Source organism: Cyanistes caeruleus, chromosome 3 (assembly GCF_971803275.1).
Source record: "Cyanistes caeruleus chromosome 3, bCyaCae1.hap1.1, whole genome shotgun sequence".
NCBI classification, from domain to species: Eukaryota; Metazoa; Chordata; class Aves; order Passeriformes; family Paridae; genus Cyanistes; species Cyanistes caeruleus.
The window spans coordinates 49,431,668-49,454,875 of NC_141703.1; the positions used below are offsets into that span (position 1 = coordinate 49,431,668).

At 40.0% G+C, this 23,208-nt stretch overlaps 1 protein-coding gene across 4 annotated transcripts in view; it reads left to right on the top strand.

The window, feature by feature from the left end:
• TBC1D4 (TBC1 domain family member 4) overlaps positions 1-23,208 on the top strand; it is a 95,252-nt gene that overhangs the window by 30,838 nt on the left and 41,206 nt on the right. For 2 of the 4 annotated variants that reach the window (XM_086881055.1, XM_086881054.1), the window contains exon 2: positions 21,828-22,430. In XM_086881055.1, coding sequence (XP_086737181.1) covers positions 21,828-22,430 — 603 coding nt within the window. Of the gene's footprint in view, positions 1-16,428; positions 16,958-21,827; positions 22,431-23,208 lie in introns of those variants that run through there. The other 2 variants (XM_023928159.2, XM_023927990.2) reach the window with 2 other exon arrangements.

The window sequence follows — 23,208 nt, forward strand, 5'->3', positions numbered from 1 at the left end:
AAATTCTTTACTCTTATGCAACTGTTTCTCTCTTGCAACTGTGTCTATAGCTATAGTAATTTCTTGGATAATATCCTTTAGATCACAGCTGGGGGCAGGAGAAAAAAAAGCAGCAGGGAGGATCTAAGTTAGTACAGGTGGTGTTACACTTGATGAAATACTTTGATAATGGCCCTTACAAGTCAGGAATTAACTGATACGATGTAACTTGGTTTTTAGCAATACCTTGTTTCCCAGATGATGGCATTGGAAGCTGCTCAGGCTGCCCTCACAATGCCATGCAACTTCCAGCAAGCAGGTTATTTTTTGCTACAGTTTACTGTGTAGTCATCTTAGCTAGCTCTCTGACCTTGTTTGCATCATTTCACCCACAAGCAATTCTCCAGTTGTCAGAAGTCCAATTGCCAAAGATGATCTCTCCTGTATGGTAGCTGTAAGGCCTTTGTATGTTTTGAACCTTGATACAGATTTGTTAGGGTTTTTTTTTTTCCTTATTTTTTTCCTGCAAATTTAGGTGAAAAATCAGCTTTTCCTGCTCTAGTAGTTCAAACAGAATCAGCTGGAAGAGAGGTTACACGCAATTGGCAAGGATTTATCTTTCACAGGACTCTGCCTCTCAGCATTTGAGCTTTTCAGATCTGGTACACTTTGTTTTGTCTAAAATAATAAAACCCCACAACAACCCAAAAAATTAAGTTTCTTTGTAGGTCTTCCTCAAGCAGAGAAGTTGACCTTGGGGTGCAAAAATGTTTTCTTTGTGTGCATAACTTCATCACTGCTATGAACCAAATTGTAAAGTTGTCTTTCTACAAAAATCACAGGATGGTAGAATGGTAAAGGAGGATTTCTTTTTACAACTTTCTAGACAGATTTGATTTTTTTTCCAACTTGCTAATTACTTCTATAGTAGACTCTACTGTTTTCTGAAAGGTCATACACTTTCTTAGAAAACTATCAATTCAAGACACAGTTTTGGTAATCCAGTCCAAAAATTAGGGTCTGTCATAAAGAACCTTGGGCAGACTCCTTAAATTTCTTTCTTCTTAATCAATATTGCTGCCCAAAGTTAACCATTTGAACATAGCAGGACCACTTTCCATACAGAAGGGAGTCTGTATCTCAGACTGATTTTAAAATGTGTAGTTGATTTCTGTGAGCAAAGGTCATTAAGAAAACGTTGATTAATGTCTAAAACTTGAGCAAGGATTTTTTTGGAAGCTAGAGAATCCCTGCTATAAGGGAAGGGCTGGAAGGGCTTTCTGCAGCTGCCAGAGCTGTCAAAGTGTGTGTGATAAATTGTTCAGTAAATGCACATGAGCTGATCCTGTAGCAACTCACTGGAGCTTTGTGATGGGACTCCCTGAGGATCCCAGGCTTGCTAGACACAAATCAGCGTAATCCTCCTTAGGATTTATCCTGCTAACCATAAACTCTGCCCAGAAAAGGATCCAGAGCTGGAAGGAGGCAGCCTGTTCCTGTGAAATCAATGCCTCTTTTCAGGTTTATGGATTAAGAGAGGAACAAGCTCTTAATGGCCACATGAGGGTGTGGTGGAGGTGGTAGGGCAGAAAGTTGTTACTTTGACTGGAGTCTGGATGTGTGACCATCTTCCTATTAGAGGGTAGTTATTACCTGAGACTAAAAGTGGAAGCCTTTGAAATGCATCTCTCAGATAATCCTGAATGTCATAGGAAATGGCCTGCCTTCCTGGCTGTTGATGCTTTGGATGATAACAAGTAATACTCCTAGTTAATCAGCTCAAATGGCAATTGATTATTTAGTTAGGCTTGAGGGTTAAAGAACCCTTTGGAAAGAGTTCTTTAGGGAGATAGGAAGAAGTTGTGATGAATTTTCATACCTTTTTTGTTTGTTCGTTTTTCCTTTAATGCAATTATTCTCTTCCCTGGAAAAGAAAGCTTAATTCTAGAAAAAGGCAAAATTGAAGTACATAAGTTGTCATAATTAGTTGTAGTTGGATATTAGGAAATACTCCTGTTGCCTCAATCCATTTTTTAAATGGTATTGCTGAGGAATTTATGAAGAATTTGCTTTAGGAAGAATAAATTTCTTAAGAGTAAGCATTAATTTTTGATTTTCACAAGGCAGAGAGAGAAAGGTAGTAGGAAATAACTAGGAAGAAAATGGTAAGTAAATCAAAGGTTTTAATCTGCTCAGTATAATTTGAAATACCAGATCAGATTCAGTAAACTCATTAAAAACAAATATTTCCAATTACTTTGGTGGAAGCCAGACTGGATTATTTTTTCTTTAGTGTTAGATATTTGAATAAACTGGTGTCATGGTTTAGGAATGGTATTCTCCAGTTTAGTGCTCCCACACTGGAGCTTACTCTGCCTCCTCCCTCTCCCCCATGCAAGTGTCTGGAGAGGAGAATTGGAGGCACAAAAGGCAAAGACAACAGGTTGAGGTAAGAGCAGTTTATTGGAAACAGCAACAAGATAAGAAAGCAAACCAGAACAGCAACATTACTAATGACAGAGGGTAGAAGAAACAATGCATATAGGAAAAAATGGCATCCAATAGTAGATAATAGTGGATGGCTCTGTCTACCATGTTTTCTCAAGCAGATGGAACTCCTCCCGGGAGGAGACTCTCTTTACCTCGCCCCAGCAATGGCACAAGGTGATATAGAGTAACCTCTGTGTGCTGGCCATGGCCCCTCCCAGCTACTGCAAAACATAACCCTTTCCTGAGTGGAACCAGGACAGCTGGAAAGTGGGAGGCTGTCTTTATTTGTCTTCAGAAGTAACTCTTGCCAGTTTGGGATGCTTAGACAGTAACCTTGGGGTTTGTATATGAAGGGATGATAACAACCAGAGCTGCTTGTAAGTGGATTCTCACTCTGTTGCTAATTCCATGCTTTTGAGTGTTTTCTTAGGCACCTACACCTGGCACGTTATAGTTGGTGGTGGTCTAGCAAATTCGGTCTGCGGAGTCTGGGCCGCCTGACCAGACATCAGCCGCATGCAGGGCACTCTGCTGTCTAATTTTGTTTCTGCTGTGAGAATTCAGATTCTTCAGTACAACTCATTTCAGGGGGGAAAACTGAAAGCTGTTTGGGGGTGAGACAGGGCAGGATGGGATTCAGCTACAGGTTTACATTCCCATAGATGGCTATTGTACCTCATTCATATGGAGTAGTAAAACTCCTTTCCATCTTTTATTAACTACCCACTAAATTATTAATCTAGTTTTGCCTAAAGCATGAGAAAGTTGTGTTTTGATTGACTGCAACAGAAATACTGTATGCATGAATTGCTTTAGCTCAGTTTAGAAAAGACAATCAGCATAAGTCTCAGACTAAATAGTTAAATATTACATAGCTACCTAGGATTTGAAGATTCCTGACTAATCAAACACAGTAGTTCTACACTAGAATTTTATGTGCTGTTGAGAGTTCATTTTTCTGTTAAAAACAAGTATGCAAAAAATCTGACTTTAGTAATTTTTTTACTATTGAATTTGATTGTAGCTTAGGTAGCTGTGGCATTATCTTACAGGATGGCAGAATCCTTGCTGTCTCTTCCAAGGCTGAAGATTTGTTTCTGTGCCTGAAGGTTGTATAACACTCCTTGAGTTCAAACACTTAATCATTTCAGTCCTTGAAAGCACATAACAGATATTCCAGCTTGGTTGTATAACGCCCTTGAAAAATACTTTATGGAAGGAGCTGAGGGGATAGCTCTTATGCATTTGGAAAACCTGAAGTCTTAACATCCAGAAGCTCTGGATGTGCCCTGTACAAGCAGATTGGATGTGTGTTAGGCTCTCTGCTGTCCTGCTGGGGATACAGCTCCATCTTGATGCTCTTGTAAAGTTCAGCTGTTAAGTCAGCAGTTTCGCTTCAGAGGTAGTATCTAAACTAGGGAAATGTTGTTCAATGTTTTCAGTGTTCTTAAATAGTGGGTGGTGTTCATTGACATGCTACAAAATGTAAATAGGTTGAGCTTAAACACACAAAATTGCTGTAGCATTGGAGATAATGAATAACGTAGTCTTAATGTGCAATATTTAGCTTACTGCTCTAGAGAGCTGTGACTGAAACTGATGAAATGCTGCAATGTATGTGTGTATGGCTAAGAGGGAGTAGGAAGGAGGGATTCAGTTTGTGATCTTCACCATGCCTGAAATAACACTGTGCTAGTGTTCATGTAAAACTATAATGCAGCTTCTCATTCACAGATCGGAAAAATCCAGATTGACACAGAACAAACACTCCTGCCACTCCATGAGTTACAGACTTTCTTGTTGTGATCCATTTCCTTCTGTTTAAAAGAGATAAGAAAGATGTATTATAATATGCTAGATACCTCAGAAGATTCAGCTAGGCCTTCAGCATTTCCTGGAAAATGACCATGAAATTGTCCAGTGAGGTGGAGCCAGAAATAAGAGGGAATGTAAAAACACACAAATAAAATGCACAATGAGAATTCCTTTAATACAAAGCAGTTTATGAAGCTCTTTGTTTTACACAGTCTTTTTTTCCAGCTAATTCTCTGTCCTCGGGTAGTTGCTGGGCAAGAAACTGTGTGCTGTGCCAGCTGCAGCTGATGTTTACTGTGCACACACTGTGTGTGCTTTGGCCAGCCCAGCAGAACAGATGTGCTCAGTACAAGCTTTGTGCTCAGCTCTGCTTTGTGTGGTCTGTGCTTTCCACTGCCACTTGGTCACTTTCTCTTCTCTGCACCCCACTTGGCCTTCCCCTGCAAAGGTTACTCTAAAGGTACACACAGCAGTCAAACTCGGTGGAAGACATGAGCCTTAGGTGCTTGCAAGAATGGAGAAGACAAGAAGGAGCTGATTATGTAATTTCAGAAGCCTTTTTTTTAGCCAGGAAAGGAGGTGTACAAGGTTCCTGTAGATAGTCCTTGATGTTTCAGAAGACACCTGGGATTATTTCTTCCAGTCTCATGGCTGGACATGCAACCCTTTCATTGTGAGAAGCCTGCTAGCACATAGCACACGGTGATCCCTTACTAGGGCAGACTGGGCACCTCCAGGTTAGCTGTGGAGATCCCAGTAAGGTCTTTCACTCACATTTTCTAAATAGTCAGTGTTTCATTCCAAACACTCTTTCCTTTTGCTGTCTGGGTACTGGGAAACTGCTCTTCCCTGACAGGTTCAAATATCTGAAGCAAGGAATGAAGTTTAAGTGCTGCACATTGGGTGCAGCAGAAGAAAGCCATTAAGTATGTGTTTGCTCTGTCTGTGCTTGAGGATGCAATTCCTCAGCATTATCCTGCCAAGCCTCATGATGTTGGTGCTGAAATACAACTGCCAGCAGCATTCTTATATCCATGGCTGTCCCCAGAAAATGACTATACTTACTTCTGTGATAGACTAGGCTCTTATAAGAGTATAATTAAGACAGGCAATGGGGAATTCCAGTCTGAGTCCTGTTTCCAAAAACTAGTTTCATGTAAAACAGGAATGAAAAAGCACATTTTTATGGTCTGTTACACTGTACCTTTATTTTGATAGTTTCATTCTGTGAAACGATGAATGATAATGTTCTATAAGCAGAAATCAGCCCTGCTTCCTGTGCTGAAATTTAATATTAACCAAAGGGTTTATGAAAAAATATATCTCTCTAGTCCTGGTTGTTGTTACAAGCACTTGTTTACTTGTAGGAATGGTTAAGCCAGCTGTGTTTTCAGCAAAATTTAAGATATGCAGATGCAGCCTACCACATTGCCCAGTTTCTGAATCCTGAAAACAAGCTTCTGAGAATTTCAACTGAATTTCTTCCCAGCCCTACTGAGTTGGACTGAAGAACCATAGGCAAATAACTTCCTTCCCTAAGAGATGAAGTTTTAAGTAGCATGTATTAATGTCCTGTCATTCATGAGCCACCACAAATCAGATTATACTCTTCATGCTACTTATGTGCTATGTAATGTAATGTAAATCAGTTTTACTAGGAATGAAGTATCTGAAATCTCATTTTTTGAAGTATGAAAAAAATAGAGCTTGATGCCTAAAAATAAACTTGGATATAAATTGAGCATGACTTCAGAAAATCTGAGCTTTCTATTTTTTTAATGCAGTTATCACCAAATTTGTGATAGTGCTGGGCAGTGCAGGGAAGTGTTTCCAGTCAGAATTCACTGTTAAGCACCTGTATATCTTATCATCTTATCATCTTACCTGTCCAAGTTCACCTTCAGCTTGCATTGTTGCTGTGTTTTTTAAGATTTCTTGGTGCATAAAGACTCAGTGCTGTATTAAAAAAAAAATAAAAAATGATGGTGGCTGTTTCCTGTTGCTGAAATTTGAGGGGCTGGCATCTTCCAATCTTCCATCAGATTCCTTGCATGTGTAGAAAAGTGATGCTAGCAGGGGTGACTTCAGAAACACTTAACAGAGGTACTAAGTGGACACTGCTGGCTGTGTGAGCTGTTGTGTTGTTTGCTGGCTGCTTTGGGAAGTCTCACTATTGGATGTACAAATGACACAGGTGACATGGAGGGAAAGCTTTGTCTGCTGTCATCTTCTTCATGGGAAAGATGGACTTCATTGTATGGTTCAAGTTTTGGAAAAAGAGACTCTCCCCTCCTCCTCCTCCCTGTGCAGATTTTAGTTATTATTGGCTACAAGATATAATAAAAACTCTAAAACTCTTCCTTTTTTTTTTTTTTTTTTTTTTTTTTTTTTGTAGATAGGCTGCTCTTGTTTAAACATTCTGATGCGGAAAAATCTGTTACAAAAGTGATACTAATTTTCATACAAAAATTTTCTTTTTTTTTTCTTTTTCTTTTCTTTTTCTACTGCATAGCCTTTGCAATTACTTCAGTAGAAAACTTACCACATACCTCAGACCTTGAACTTTATAGGCTTTTAAAACTGATCTTGCAGGTTGGTTTGAGAGGAAGACCTGTCCTTTCACAGAGCCCTGCTGACTAGAAATGGTTGATCAGTCTATCTGGACTCTTCTGGGCATAGCTGTGGAAGAAAAGAGATTAAAGCCTGCACTTTTACAATAATGGAGAAATAGGGCTGGTGCAGGGGAGAATTTACTGCCAGGGCTCTCAATTTTTCATCTAATTCTTGAGTGTGTCTTAGAAAAGCAAGTTTTTTTTTTCTCTCCAAGAAGTTATACTGTAGAAAATGAAATATTGTCACATTATCCTTTTAGTGGTAAACTTGAGAGATCTACTAAAGAAATGAAATTGCATTTGTTAATATAATGAATACTGTAGTAAACAAATTACTTTCTTCTTTTTTCCCCTCTAAAGTAAAAGAATAATTTAGTAGCTTCTGCTTTTAAAATTTAAAGCACTTTCAGAGGGTCCTCACAGAGCCTAAGAATATGGCAAAACAATATGAAGGTGAACACTGCAGCCTCTTGGCCATGCTTCTGTTCCAAGAGCCAAGCAGTCTGTGCATCATTGCAAGGTTAATTAACTTCACCTTTGGATGTGGGTGTTGCTTGGCCCCTTCCTTGATGACCTCAGGACCTCGTTGAAAGGAAAAAAAATGTCTTGCAGTCCGTTTTCTGGCAGTCTAAATGGAAAGCTCTTGGCTAAGACTCTCAACCTAATGTAGCTGATGATGATAGAAGGTAAAGATGACAAGGTCTCAAGTTAGAATAAAAATAAAGCAATGACAGCCAGTGTTCTTTCAGGCTTGCAGGTGTGCAGGGGCTTCACTGTGCAACTGCTGATTAAATCCAAGCTGAGTACATAAAGCCTGAAATCATTTGTTCCCGTGCTGCTTGTAATAGGGCTCAGGACACATGTTCACATCCTGGTAGGTACAGCTACCTCAGCACAGGGTGTTTTATCAGGACGTGCAGTGTGTGTTTTGTTAGATAGTGCAGGGTGGTGTTCAGATAAGCAGTGAAATTATATAAATGCAGCTTTGTTCTTAATATGATGAAGTGACTTCTTGTGTTGTAAAAAGCAGCTCCCCCTCCCCTACTCAGTCTATTAAATCTTTTTTAATTGTCTGGGAACTTAAAAGCTCTGAAGCTTCGGTTTAGTCAGTTTATGAGCAGCATAAACTGCTGGGTAGAGTTGCAGCCTCAGTTCTTTGTGTTCAAGGAAAGTCTGCTCATAAAGCCTGTGGAAGTGCTGAAGTAAAGCTGGGATGGCGAAATGGGTTGTTTTTTGTAAATGAATGTTTGAAAGTGCACTCTTACTTTCTGTGGGCGTGAGCATCCAACCAAGCTTAATAGAAATACAATGATGTCTGCAGTTCAATTTCTATGCAGCTATCAGGAGAAATCATAGATTTGTTGAAACTCTTGCTGTCTTAAACTCTGTATTTCACCTTCATGCCACTTAGGAACGTGGTATAATACCAGGATGTTACTACATGACATGCATCTGTTGTTACCAATCCTCTTCTTTGAAGTGCTGCCTCAAAATCATCCTCCTACTCACCAATTTATCCACTTAAACCAGTGACTGATTTCCAGAAGTGACAACTTGTGACGCTTTGGATAGTTTTATTTTTTTTAACTCAAAAGTCTGTTAATCCTGGGTTGTACATAAAAATTTCAGACCTGTCAATCTAGTAACTTGTAACAAGGCTTTGCTCTGTGTCCCTGTAGTTAACTGAGTTTGTGTGTAGCAGTCTTTTTTTTTTTTTTTTTTCCCTTCCTTTTCCTTTGATTAGCTCTTATTTCATGGATTGCTTTCCTCTTGTGTTTTTAATATGACAAGAGGGCACAAGTTTTAAATTTGCTGTTCAGTAGCTGTTTTTTACCATATGCTATTGGGGCTTACAAATCCCTTGCAGTGACTCTACTTTGTGCTCTCCTAGAACCTCTGTCTGCTACGGTCAGCCTCAGAGCTGGCATCATCTAAATAAATTGGTCTAACAATGATTATGAATCTGCTACTAACTGAAGGTAACACAGTTTTTTAAGTGTTACGTGCTGGTAGCAATTCCAAATTGTTTCATTCCAAGACTGGTGTTTATATGGGATGCATCTTTGAAGGAGTCCAACAGATCAAACAAGGATATTGCTAAGCATAAATGGCATAAAATGCCTCCTTCCATACTTCCTCTGCTTGGGTAGAGGAGGTGCAGTGCTTTTAGTGTGATATTAAATTGGACATCCAAGTCTGAGGTAGTTATTCCCAGTGATCCCATAAGGGAAAATTGGATGTTAAAATCTCTTTATGGGATGTAGCTTTGATCACACAGAGAGCAACCTCAGCTGAGCAGGTTGTAATGCTGCAGAAAGCTGATCTCAATTGGAACTTTGAAACTGTGTTCATAACCAGTACTGGATTTGGGAGCAAACATGCCTGTTCTTACATTTTTCCTATTACTTTCATTTATGATTTTGTCATTGTTTTCTCCACTGGTTCATAACCTTCTCATAAAGGTTTCCCCCACTTCAAAAAATAAACAAAACCTAAATAAAAAAATTATATGCTGGTGGACTTGACTTTTATTTATGAAAAAATACCAATGGAGATGTTAATATATTCAGTTTTATTTCTGTTTGTGTAAATCCCTTTGAACTACATCTTGGTCTACGAGTTCCATAGTGGCTTCTCGAATGGATTATGTATTTTTCAGGTTTTACTTCTAGCTGAAATCCATATTAATTACTGAACCCTTATAGGTTCTGATAAAATTCTCTTGATGAGGTATGAATCTGTTAAAGATGCTTCATTGTAACAAACGTAACTCTGTTTTGAAGTTACCTGATTTGTGCAAGATGTTAAGTTTTTATAAGAGCAAAAACACAGAAATTATCCAGTTTGTGTCCTATGCTGGCCTCAGCTCCCTGAGAGCTCTTGAACAAACAGAAACCAGAGCAATTGCAACTATGTCAGATAGTTTAATAATTCCCTAGAGCATAACTAAATCTAACTAGTCTTGTATATTTCTGTCACATTTGAGATTACCCTTGAAATTGAGATTTTTGTTGTTTCTCCTTGAAGTTTACCAGTATCTACCATACAGAAATGTATAGAATTGTTTTGGAAGCCCTTGTGGGTGTCATGGGTGAAACTGGAAGTCATATTTGCAAGTCCCACCAGAGAAAGACATATGTTGTCTTCTACATTTGGGTGCTGGGAATCACAGAAGAGGTAGTTAAGAAATATGCTTAACTTTTATGATACAACGTTTCTTTTCTGGCTTTGCAAAACAAGTTTCAGCCTTGACTTCAGCGAGAACAGGACATTCAGACAAGACCAAGAATAGATTGCTAACATAGATAATTCCCAGATCAAGTAAGCTCCCCCAGGGGAGAGAGAGTTGATGAGCAGAAGGAATGAAGTTTACTGCTTAGGGGACCTTTTTTCTGATTTCTCTTCGTAGTTTGTGTGTTCACTGCTAACTCTCATCGGCAAATTGACTTCCAGTTGCAGAGAAAAATCTTTCATAATCTGAGCTATTGAAAGTAAAAAATAAGCTGTAGCAGGACAAAGCTGTGGGTAAACTCAGTTTTCATTTCCTCAGTCCAGAGAAGACTGCTGACTTCTGTGAGAGAATGTCTCACATACTTATTTCTGAAACTTCAAATTATTTGAAAATGAATCTTGCTTTGATGGCAGCTGAGCATGACAAGTAATACCTTAGGTGAAACTATAAAGAAACTCCTGTAGTAAGCTGAAATGAATGGGATTTATATTATCCTTTCAAATAACTTATTTAAATGTCATCAGAACACTGCTCTGTCCGTGACAAAAATCTCTCTTCCTTTCTCATCCCTCACTCATCAGACCAGAAATAAGAGTTTCTATTTCCAGGCCAGACAGGAGCCACATGATGGGATTTGCCATGTTACATCTGAGTATACTTTTACCAAGCCCTAGACATTAGGAATATGCTGCCCTTCTCCATTACAAGGAGGGAACATACTTTATTCAGGTATTCATCTAAGATGTGCTAAAAGTGTATGGTGCTGCCCTGGCTGGATACCAGACACCCACCAAAGCCTCCCTCTCATTCATCCTCAGCTGGACAGTGGTGAGAAAAAATAACAAAAGGCTTGTGGGCCGAGATAAGGACGGGGAGAGATCTCTCACCAATTACTGTCACGGGTAAAGCAGACTTAGCTTGAGTTTAATTTATTACCAGTCTAATCGGAGTAGGGTAATGCGAAAGAAAACCAAATCTTGAAAACACCTTCCCACCACCCTTCCCTTCTTGAACTTTATTCCTTATTTTCTCTACCTTCTCCCTCAGCAGCTCAGGGGGACAGGGAATGGGGATTCATCACACATGGTCTCTGCCACTTCTTCCTCCTCAGGAGCAGGACTCCTCCCACTCTTCTGCTCCAGTGTGGGGTCCCTCCCACAGGAGATGGCCCTCCACCAAGTTCTCCAATCTGGGTCTTTCCCACGGGTGCAGTTCTTCAGGAACAGACTGCTCCAGCGTGGGCCCCTCCCACAGGGTGTAGTCCTTCAGGAACAGGCTGTTCTAGCATGGGTGTCCTGCTGGAGTCCTGCCAGCAAGCTGTCTCCACTGTTGGCTCCTCTCTCTATGGGTCCAGGTCCCTGCCAGGAGCCTGCTCCAGCACCGGCTTCCCGTGGAGTCAGGTTCCTTTGATCTTCCACTGCTCCAGTGTAGCATCCTCCAGGGGCAGCAGGTGGATCTCTGCTCCAGAATGGATCTCCATGGTCTGCAGAGGCACAGCTGCCTCGCAGTGATCTGCACCACAGGCTGCAGGGGAATCTCAGCTGTAGCACCAGGAGCACCTTCTCCTCTCGTCTTCACTGGCCTTGGTGTCTACAGGACTGTTCCCCTCGTGTGTTCTCATTTTCCTCTCCTAGTTGCCATTGCACAGGTTTTTTCCTCTTCTCAAATGAAATATCCTGGAGGGGCTACCACCATCACCACTGTGGTGGGTGGTGGGTTTGTCCTGGAGCTGGCTGGCACTGACTTTGTTGGACACTGGGGAAACTCTAGGAGCTTCTCCTAGAAGTCACCTCTGCAGTCCCCTTTGCTACCAGAGCCCTGCCATGCCAACCCAGTAGAACTACGAAAATGAAGATGCTGCTAGGGAAGGTGAAGCAGTGTGGGCTTTACTCTGCATTAATAATGAACTGAAATTCCAGAAATTCTGGGTTAATTTGTCACTGTGTTGCTTGGACTTCATAAAGCCAATGCTACTCTTCCTGTTAATATTGTTACCAAAAGGTTAGCTGCAGTTACTTAATGCAACCTAGCTGTTCTTACCTATGTGGTGTCAAGCCAATTCTAAAAATCCTACTGTTTATGCTGTCAGGCAGTGGGGTGCTGAAATACCTACCATGTACCAGGCACAATAAATTCAGAAAATGCTACTGAAATAAGTAGCATCTACCAGTGAAAATTAGTGAAGCAGTGCAAAAGTTACTTTACCTGATATGTATGAAAACGTTGCCTAAAAAAATGAGTAGGACCTCCCTGATGAGCTCAAAAACAACTCCTTCCCTCATATCTTGACACTATATACCTGTTGTGCTTTCTTACTTAAACAGTGATTAAGTGCCTCTATGCTCCCTTTTCCCCTTCATTTTTGTAGAAACCATATCCATAACCAAAACAAAATGCTCTCACAGACTTTTTGGAAATATATGTAAATAGTCTCATGGTCTCTATCACACCCTTGTGTGATACTCTTCATGTATTGGTGCAAGAGTCTTGCCTTATAAAGCTGTTTCTCTGGAAGGTCCTTACTGTTTACTTTATTGACTCCTTTATATCAAAGCTTTCCGGGAAAGTATTTTCTTCTCTGTTGCCCCTATGTCTTGTGTTTTTGTTTGGTTTTGGTTTTTTGTTTGTTTTATTAGTGGTAGTAGAAACAGTAAATCTGCAACTCTTTTAGAATTTCTCTATGTCAAAACGTAAAAGGACCATGCATTTAATTACTTTCAGCTATTAAATTTGAAATACTTGCCCATCCAACTCTGTCTGTATGGATTTACATTTGAATACTGTAACTATCTAATGATTTAATTCTCTTTACAGCTACCATAACCAGCTGATGAAATCTTAGTATTTTAAACAGTTAGTGATTGACAAGATTAGGCTAGTGTGACTCCCAGGGAGATCAGTATTTAGTGTTTTGTGCTGTGCTAACTTTGCCCTCGGGTGCAGTATGCATTATTCCCTTGACTCCTAGGCAAAGTGGTGGTTCAAGACTTCAGTGCTGAAGGAAGTCTGGTTAGGTGGAAGCTCCCAGCACCTCATTTCAAAGCAGTCAGTAATTCAGCATGTGGATCAGTAGGGCTTTGAAATCCTTCCTTGCTGTGTTTATTCTTGGGTTCTTTGCTGGTTGTTATCTGGGAAGAGTTAATTGTAGTACTGGTTTCTCAGGCATTTGATGCTGTCACAAGACAATGCAGTTCCTCTTGTGAACTGTGAGATTAGCAGACAAGCTGGGACGTGTACAGGTGTGTATTTCCAAAGTACTAGAAAACTATTGGACATTACTTGGCAGGTGTGGCAAAGCTATTGAAATACTACTAGGTTGCAATCTATTTTCTTTACACTCTGTTCACGTTGTCTGATGAATCATGTGCATTTGTCTTTCACAGTTTTTTAGTGAATGTTCTTGTGACAAAAGGAGCCTTGAACCTTTGAACCCAAAGAGTAGCAACAATTTTTGTCTCTGCCAGTATCATCTGCTGCTTGACATTGCTTTCGGTGTCCACCTTTCTGTAAGCAGAGCCTTTTTTAATGAAAAATTGTAGTCTGAAACCTCCCACTGCAGTTGAGAGTTTGTGGGAAAACATCAAATAGGAAAAGAACTAACTCCTTGGTTTCAAGTCATTGAGGAATTTCTAGCCTCATTAAGGGAGGTAGAAGTTATTGCAGTGCCTGACTTTTTTGAACTAAGTATACCCATGTCTGCTAGACTGAATAGAATCTAACTTTTCCCATCTTCCAGAGTCAGCACTGAATTAAACCACTTACCATCTTCTTCTTCAGTGATAGTAGAAGAGCGTGGTTGTTGTAACAAACGAGTTATAAAAGTGTTGTCATCCATGGGTAGGGTATCATGGTAGGTTTTAACCAAATCTGAGATGATACTCACTTTAGGAGTCTTCATGATCTGCTGTGTAGGAGTCCTGAAATCTTGATCGCTTGACTAGGGAAAAACAGACCAAAATGTGTTCATTTCATAGTGAATCAACATGTTAGTTAATATTTTAAATTTAAAATCTTGAGAACTTCTATCTGAAACTACAGGATTGAAACATTGCCACCTTCTTAAACATGGTGTATAGAGCATTTATCTCAGTATTGCCGCTTTAAATCTGCTGAAATGAAGTTCATGATCTTTTGATCTCTATTGGAGAAGGAGATAGTGACCATAAATGGGCAAAATGCTTCAATGAGCTCTCCAACTTTCCCCTCCACCCCCCCAAAAGGAAATGTATGCAGAGAATGCATTAATTGTTTGGGATTGCCCACGTGACAGCCTTATCTTCTCAGGCAAGCCCTTTTAAAAATAGGGTATGTGTTAAACATGATGGAGTTTTAAAAACAACATCTTTAATGAACCCCTTACTAGAACTGCCAAGTTAAGCTAAAACACAGTTTTCAGGAGAAAAATCCTAGCTAATATCTGAATTTGTGCTTTTGTAGTTTGTAAGAACTTGAGTTAAAGAAGTTTAAGAACTGCTGTTCTAAGCAAGCTGTACTTTTCTTTCACTGGGATCTGTGTCCTAAACTTGGAAAGAAACTTGCTGAAAGTATAAAACTGGTAGATTCATTGTTTTACTAATCTACATATTCAAGAGCATAAGGATTATCATGAGACCTCTGTATTGCAGAGTACTCAAGCTGAGTGAATGTGAGCTGCATCTGAAAGGTGGAAAAACATCAAGCCTGACTGGCCTAAACCTAAACATAGGAGCAAAGTACTGAGTGCAAGAACCTTCCTTGCTTAAGCACTGCCCCTCCTGTGCTGTCACTGCCATCACTGATGTTCTTTGATGCACCTCTGGCAGAGTGCTTGCACAGAGGTATAGAGAAAGGCACCTATTGTCTACTCAGGCTTCTAAAACGTCTTGTTACTCTGAGATATTCTTTCCTGTTAAGTAACTTGATCCACCTTTTATAAAGCTTACTTAAATTTGGTTATTTGGCATAGAAGCATCTCGTGTGTGTGTGTGTGTGTGTGCAGCACACAGAATGTATTAGTTAGGTGATCCACAAGTTTCCAGCTGCAAATTAGATACTGTGATGGTTTGCTAAATGTGTGCTGTGCTACCCTGGTACTTTTTTCTGCTTGTTGGCTGTATCAAAGCTCAACAGTGTAAGTATTCCTGGGTTGGTCTTGGATAAGAATTATTTTGAAAGATGAATTTTATTTTCTTTTAGCCTACTTATCTAAAAAAAGATCTCTCTTTAGGGTGGTGTAGTAGTTGATTTCAGCTTTGCCTTCGGCAGGAGTATGTGATCTCCCGAGTATGTGACATGAATGTCAGTAAGGTACATGCACTGCTCTCTAGCAGTTCTTTAGAAGCAAACCTAGCTGGGTCTTGACCAGTCACCTGGGAAAAATATAGGCCAGGCAAATAGGAGGAAGACTGTCTCCTGAAAGCAAAACTTTATTCTTTGCAATCCTTTAATGTTCCTCTGTGCAATCCTTTAATGTGTTTTCTGATGCTTTAAGCTTTGGCAAAATTTATGAGCCTCTAGACAAGAAATGTGAAAGCACTAGCTGCCAGGGATGGCAGTTAGCTTGAAGCTCCAAAAACTGCTTTCACTGAAACTTTCTTTGCCAACCCCTGTGTTCCAGCTTTCTGCTACTGGGATTGTGTTGTGTTGGCCCACACATGCAGCAGAATGAATTGGAGCTGATGGCAGATGCTTATTACTGCCTGCTGAGAACCTGACTTGGAGTTTTCTAAACTGTTATTTTTAGACTGTACAGTAAGTGCAGATGGGTTATAGAAATGCTTAGTAATTTGGCTGTTACTCCTTTCTCTTTGTGATAGCATTTCTCTTGGCTGCAAATCCTCTTTATTTCTGTAGAAAAGAAGATAGTATTCCTTCAGCAGTAAGTCAGCTGATGGAGAGATTCTTCTGTTCTGGTTTCTAAATACCTCTAGCCTAAACAAAGTCAGCAAATTGCTTGTGTGACTGCATAAGTTGAATCACACAGAGCTGTTCTTTTATCTCTTTATTGGAAGGATGAATTTTTAATGGTGAAAGCTGTTAAGTGGAACACTGTCACCGGAGTGGAAAGCAGTAGAATGCAGCAGTTTCAGAAGTACAACAGGTCTGAATTATCAGCGTTGGACTAACTTGTATGGCAGTAAAAACATTTCTAGCAGTTAAAGGAAAACAATTTTTTCCCTCTCCCACCCTTCTTTCTAGTTGAGAATAGTTACGGATATCTGCACTTTGGCTGGCATTTGCTTGTGTTTTTTTTTAAGATAAGAACTTTGCCTCCTTATCAAATGCCTGGTACATAGCAGGATACGATATGCAGCTTATTTTGTCTCTGTTCAGTTTCACTGCTGTGGCTGGGTTCTCCTATCTTGTGGATATGCAAGTTAACACTAACTAAAAGGAGAGTCATTCCAATTGCTCCTATTTTTTTCTCACATTGTGTTGCTTTCTTTTGATAGATGTTGAACTCCCAGTAATTGGCAGAGCTCAGGGTGTGGATTTCTGAACAGTATCCCGTTTCTCTTTTGTTTGCTTTTAAGTGTACGTAGCTAGATGATGAGTGGGACGCGTTATTCAAATCCGAGGCAGTGCGGATGCCTCCAGCCCCAAGTCAGGAAATACTTGACTTTTGAAGAATAACGGCTGCTGCACGGACCTCTGGCTCTGCTGAGATATCGCGGAACAAGCCTGAGGAAATGCCGTGACAGCACTGCCAGCCCTTTGTGAGAGGGGAATCCTTTCTGCACTCACTTATCCCAGGAATCTGTTCCTGAGTGTTGATGTTCATGACACCAAGGTTTGGTGACAGTTCTGCTTGGACATGCCTCTGTTTCTGAGCTGGATCTCACACCAGAAGGTACTGACTGCTCCTGTCATGTGTGTGGGAAGTTCATTCATCTCCCGTCTCTTTGTAGGGCGGAAGGGATCTGCTGCTGCACTTTGCGTGGTGATGGAGTGAGAGGGGTTGAGATTTTTCCTTGTTCTGAAAATAATTGCCTTGCTAGAAATGCTGTCATTAAGTAGCCACATTTGTTAGGCCTGTTTGTTAGATTAGTATTTCACAGTCACACTTGTTTATAAGCCTTATGGTACGAGGAGGGGCTTTGCTTTGTTAATAAATTCCAGACTGAAGTTTTCCATGTGGAAGCTAGACACAAATTAGGAAAAGCTGCAGATTCTCTGCACAGAGAAATTCTGTTCATCTGTGGAAATAATGGAATCCAGCCAGCGAATTTTGTTCTTCTTTGCAATATCCATATCATTCAAGTTCTAAGTTTGGATTGCAATTGAAAGCACTGCTCAGTAATTACTGTGGTCTTGTTTGGTTGGTTTTGGTATTGGGGTTTGTTTTTTGGTTTATTTTCTGTCAACCAAGTTTTGAAGTGTTGTTCACACTGAAAAGCAAACCAGTATCACAGGTTTAGTTTTGTACTTATGGTACCCACTGTCCATCCTTGTCTTGTTGGCCTCTTACATCAGGGGGTGTTTTTTGGAACAGGCCCTGAGGAAGGATCTCTGCTTTTCAGCTCTTTTGGCTCTGTTCAGAGATCAAGGAGTTACTATGGGCACTGTTTCAAGGGACTTAAAGTACACATGCTGCTGTTTTTTCCTGATAGGTGTGGATGCTCTTGACATCCTGGAGGGGAAGAAAGCTCACCTGAAGCTCTTAGAACCATTTTGTTTGGTTTATTAATTTATTAATTTGTTTATTAATACCTGAGAAGGTTCAGTGTGCCTGTCACTGTTTAAGCATGAGGTCAGTGCTGCATTAGAGGAAGCTTTGTGTGCTGTTCCTGCATATTTGAGTAAGTGTATTGGGGTGGGGGGTAATTTCCTTGATCTGATTCATGAAGTAGTCTGCTGCTACTCAGAGAAACTTCATGAATAAAGCCTGTAATAATGCCCTACATTATGTTTCTGCATTTGAGAGCTGCTGTTCCAGCACTGCACCATCAGCTCCTACCTTGCTGGACTGAGAAGCCCTGTGTGTAACTCCCTTTGGAACACGGTCATTTCCTTCTCTGTCCAACAATATTTGGAAAAAGATGATAGGTCCCTAGACTATGGGATTTGGGAGAGGCAAAGTCTGGAAGAATTAAGTCTTCTTGAATTGTCCACAGGGTTTGTTTGGGCTGGAAGTGTGCTCCTCTCACCCTGAGAATGCACTGTGTAGCCCTGTCTAATCCAGTCTTTCTTGATGTAACTGTCTTCAAGGCTTGACAAGAAAAAAAAATAAAATAAATTTCTGTCAGTGGCCCTGTGGGTTTCAGTAGTAAGAATCCCATTTCTCCTCTCTGGCTGCTTAATTTAATGAGACTTTTGCTGGGAAATACTGAAACTTGAAAACACATTAGTAAGTTTTGACTGTTAATATTCCTAAACTGATTTCTAAAAGTAGTTAAGAATTTTCATCCAGGTAATTCAGTATTTTAAAAGCTCTCTTCTGCTTATTATCTTGTCTAACTTTGCTCTGCAATTTTGACATTAGGAGATAATAAGCTAATATCCAAATCCAAAAAAGTTACACAACTTTGATGGTGAAACTTTTATGACTGAGGTTTCTTGATACACGGAGGAACAAAATGTCAAAACCCAGTGATATATGTCAAAGAAATGTGTAAAAAGCCATATTGCCTGATCATTATGTAACTTTTCCTGCATCTTGAATTTCAGGAAAACACAGATGCAAACTGTTGTTTAGACTCCATTTGATCCCACTTAAGGTTTTGCTCAAAGTCAAATCTTTACATGAAAATACTGTACTCTGATCAGGTACCTCTCAGAAGTAGCTCTTGGTTCTTGATAAGAAGGTGTCACTGTGGGAGTGAAGAGGGTCAGGTCGAACAGCGCTGGCTGGCACACTGTCAGTCATTGAGTACATCAGCAGCAGCACACAGTTACTCCTGGAACTAGAGACCAGTAAAATTCATGTGCACAACTAATAGCCTGGAAATGTTAGTATCTGTCTTGAATGTTACACTTGAAGCTGGAACTGGTTCTGGGCTGTCTGACAGATATTAGTTATCAGTTGTGACATCCCTGTTTTGCATTACATTGTTTTCCTCTGCATCTGTATATAAGAAAAGTATTCATAACTACAGAGATTAAACAGGTCTCAAAATGTTCACTTTGATATTTTACTTTAGTTTTGTCTATAGATTGAAAAGAGGAAAAAATTGAATGCTGATGAAGGAGCATCCAAAAAAATGGATAAAAAATTGATAGCCTGTGTATATGTTTTCACATAGCCTGTTACAAAGTTTACCTAAACAAAGCAGGAAATTAGGATTGTTTGGGCCATATGAGCTGAACTCCCTGCTCTAATGCTAGCATCCCTCTATGAATAAGTGAAAACACTATAGCAATTTATGTATTGCAAAAGCTTTTAAGGAGCAGAGATACTGAAATAATAATTGTGACTGAAATACTAGTGTCTGAATAGCATACACAATCTGGAAAAGATGGAAATAAAAGTGATAAACAGCAGGATACTTAGGGTGGTGGGTTTTCCTGAGTAGAATTGCAATTGAGGGAGATCTCTGACAAAAGAGGGAATGGATATTGGGGTAGAATTGGTAGTGTCTTATCCCCAGCATATTTGGACTGGTGGGGGAGAGAGGGGGGAAGGATGTGTTAGGAGGCTGTTGAGTATTTTTATAAAGACTTAGGGATATCCAGTTTTTTTGTCTTAGAGGTGATAAGCAGGAGGCAAGACCGAGTTATTGGAGTGGAAGTGATGGTACACTCCTAAAAAAAATTTGAATTGTTGATTAAACAGCTGACAGTGGTTGCTGTAGTTGATTGTGTGTAAAGTGTATGCATTTTGAATAGAATTGTAATTTGTCACTGTACTTTGAATAGAAATGTGTGTGAATTGCCCTGTAACAGCTTCTGGATTTTAAAAAGGGATATTTTAGTTAAATGATAGCTAGTTTATTAATTCTGTTAAAATAGAGAATTAAGGAATTTGAACTCTGGAACTTCTTTAAGCACAGGCTATAGAGAGAATAAGAGACCAATCAGTGGAAAAAATGCTGAATCTTGGAATACAAACAGGCAAGTGCAAAGTGAAGATTGTGCATGTCCAGATGAACTTCTGTGGCTGGGAGGAAGTGCACCTTGGGTGATGATAAAGCAGCCCAGTAGTCAGAATGAGGGAAGAATAGTTATACTCTCGTATCTGTGTCAGATCTAGACTTAGCTTTTAGCCTCACTGAAAACTGAGATGATGGGCACATCTAAAGGGATAGAAGCCAAACGGTCAGCAGACCTTAGGGTAATTGAACTTCATTTTGCAATAAATGAACTGGAAGCAGATTTGAGTTAAATGCCCAAGGGATGAGGAGTGTGTAATGGGAGATGGGGATTAAGATGAGGTAATTTTCCACTGTGACTTGCAAAAGTGTTGGTATGTGATATTGCTGCCTCAGTAGCAAGCTTCAGCTGGTATCATGTGACTGAAAGAAAGAGATACTGTAGGGAGCATGGATTATTTACTAAGGTGTGACTTTAAAGTTACTCTCTTTGAATAGAAAAATTCTTTGAAAAATATCAAATATTATAGTGGGAAGCTGTATAGAGTACAAAAGCTGTTGATTGGTTATATTGGATTACTTGAATGTTGAGAACTGATTTTTCTGGTGAAAAACATTGGATTGACATTCTCTCTTTATCTCATTGCCACTAGTAACTTCCCCAATGCATTCATTATACTTCCCATGTACATGCCATATACATTATACTAGAGAAAATGGGACATGTGGGAAAGAGGTATGGTTCAGAAGAGCAGGTACTGTCAAAAGAGCAACTATTTACCACTCTGATCTGCAGTTAGAGCTGAGTAAGTCCTTGTTTTCTTTTGTGAAGCCGAAATGGAGAACGAGCTCACATATTAAATATGTTGGTACTGAAAGCAGACTCCTCCCAGAGTGATTGGGATAAAATGGAGGAAGAACCAGGTGTCTTTGAAAGACTGTGTGATATGGGGCTGAAATTGTTTCTCCTGGAGATGTGCAGTTTGGCCCTACAGGGTACAGCAGGGTTCTGTGCAGAGGAGAAAAGAGATTTGTGTGTGCTGCTTAAGTGCACAATGACTGAGGCAGCAGGGAAGTGTTCACCTTAAGGTGAACTGTGTCATAGGATGGATGGGGCAAGGTTTTTGTAGTTGATAATAAGTGAGACCTAATGCAGTTGTACATGGTACTTCAGTAAAATGTCTGTATTCTTGATAGCTCTGTTTCAAAACCGTCAGTTGAAACTGATGGAGATTGCTGGACTCTTCCACAAAACTGTTCCTGAAACAGCCTCAAGAACAGAATAAGTGTCTCTGCAAAATAAAAACAAAGGGACACTGTTGGCCCTTTACAGAATAGAGCAGTAAAACATGCCAATGTGGGCAGATGACAATGGAAAAGAGAAAGTAGTCTCAGTAAAAACACACAAAAAAAGAGGATGTGAACATTTGCCAATCGACCTTCTGGTAATTTAAAACCTTAGGTACTGGAAGACATTCCAGGAAAAAAATTAGAAATTATTTGCTCTGCTTCCACTGCATAAATTGTCTGTACAGAATTCAGACTTCACTGGTCTTCTTTGCCAAGAAGCTTGTGGCACTGTGTTGGAGAAACAGCTTGTGTAAATACTTACCTTAACAAATGCTTGATGCATCTCTGTCTCTGCTGTCTCATTCGTGGTTACTAAAAAGGCCTTTCACACTGTCCCCTTAGGTTCCTGATGTCATCAGCAGCATAAGACAAGTCTCTAAAGCAGCACTGAAAGAAGATGCCAAACCAAGTAAGGATAGTGAAGATGCCTTCTACGACTCTCAAAAATTTGAGGTCTTGTACTGTGGAAAGGTGACAGTGGCTCACAAGAAAGCTCCCTCCACACTAATTGACGACTGCATAGAGAAATTCAGCCTTCATGAGCGCCAGCGCCTGAAACTGTTAAACGAGCAGCGGAATAATGAGTCGAGTTTGGAGTTGCCCCTGTGTGAAGAGAATGTGCCAGCTTCTCCTCTGGACAGCCCGTTTGAGGAGCTGGACAGCCCAAACAGCACTTCAGGGCATGCTGCAATCTTTACAATTGGCAGCCAGACCAACTTGACCAACCTGGCCAGCACTCGTGGCTTCTTTCCAGAGAGGATTTTAGAAGACTCTGGCTTTGATGAGCAGCAGGAGTTTCGCTCCCGGTGCAGCAGTGTCACCGCAGTGATGCAGAGAAGGGTTCATGACACAAACCTGAAGATACAGTCCCGCAGAAGACACGCAAGTGCACCCAGTCACGTTCAGCCCTCTGATTCTGAGAAGAACAGGACAATGTTGTTCCAGGTGTGTTCTAGGACGAGCAATTTCCTGTTGGTTTTGTACTGTATCTATCTTCTTCCCCTGTGCGGCTTGAGATAAGTTTTGCAAGATAGGTAATACGGATCCAGTATGGCTTCATAATTTGTCATAAGTATTTTTGTATCTGTTCATAAATGGTTGGAATACAAGTAGCTGAACTTTGACCTCACTAATGAGCTCAGGCAAATTTTAAAATAAATAGTTATTTATGGAGTAGTCACTTAAAGGAGCACAGTTGTTAGTGAAACAATCGTATGCAGTTCCAGATTGTCTGTGCTGGTGATATTTAGCTGAAAAACATGAATATTCTTTAAAAAAAGAGAATCAATGAAGACTACCATGCAAACAAACCCCTTTTTTTGTGCATTTAAAAAGAAAAGAAATTCACATAGGACTTCCACAGCCTTGTGTTTGAAGCCGGCTTCTTTTTGATAATTAGTATTAATGTCTTCTCTTTACCAGATGAGTATTCAAACATCTCTGCACTGAAGGGCTTCTTCCTTCAGACTCCAATGGTTATTTCTTCTCTTGCCTGAAGTGCATTTCACATCTTTGGAACTTGGTTTGAAAAAACAGAAGGACACATAAAGGAGGTGACCCATAAAAGGAAAAATTTTTGGACCTTAAAATAACAGTGGGCTAAATGCCTGGATTTTGTCCTTCCATTTGTTTTAAGGATCATTCTTGTCTTTTATTCTCTTGAGGAAATGATAACTGAAGTGAGAACGCATTCCCCTTCAGAAAGCCACAGCTTATCACTAGT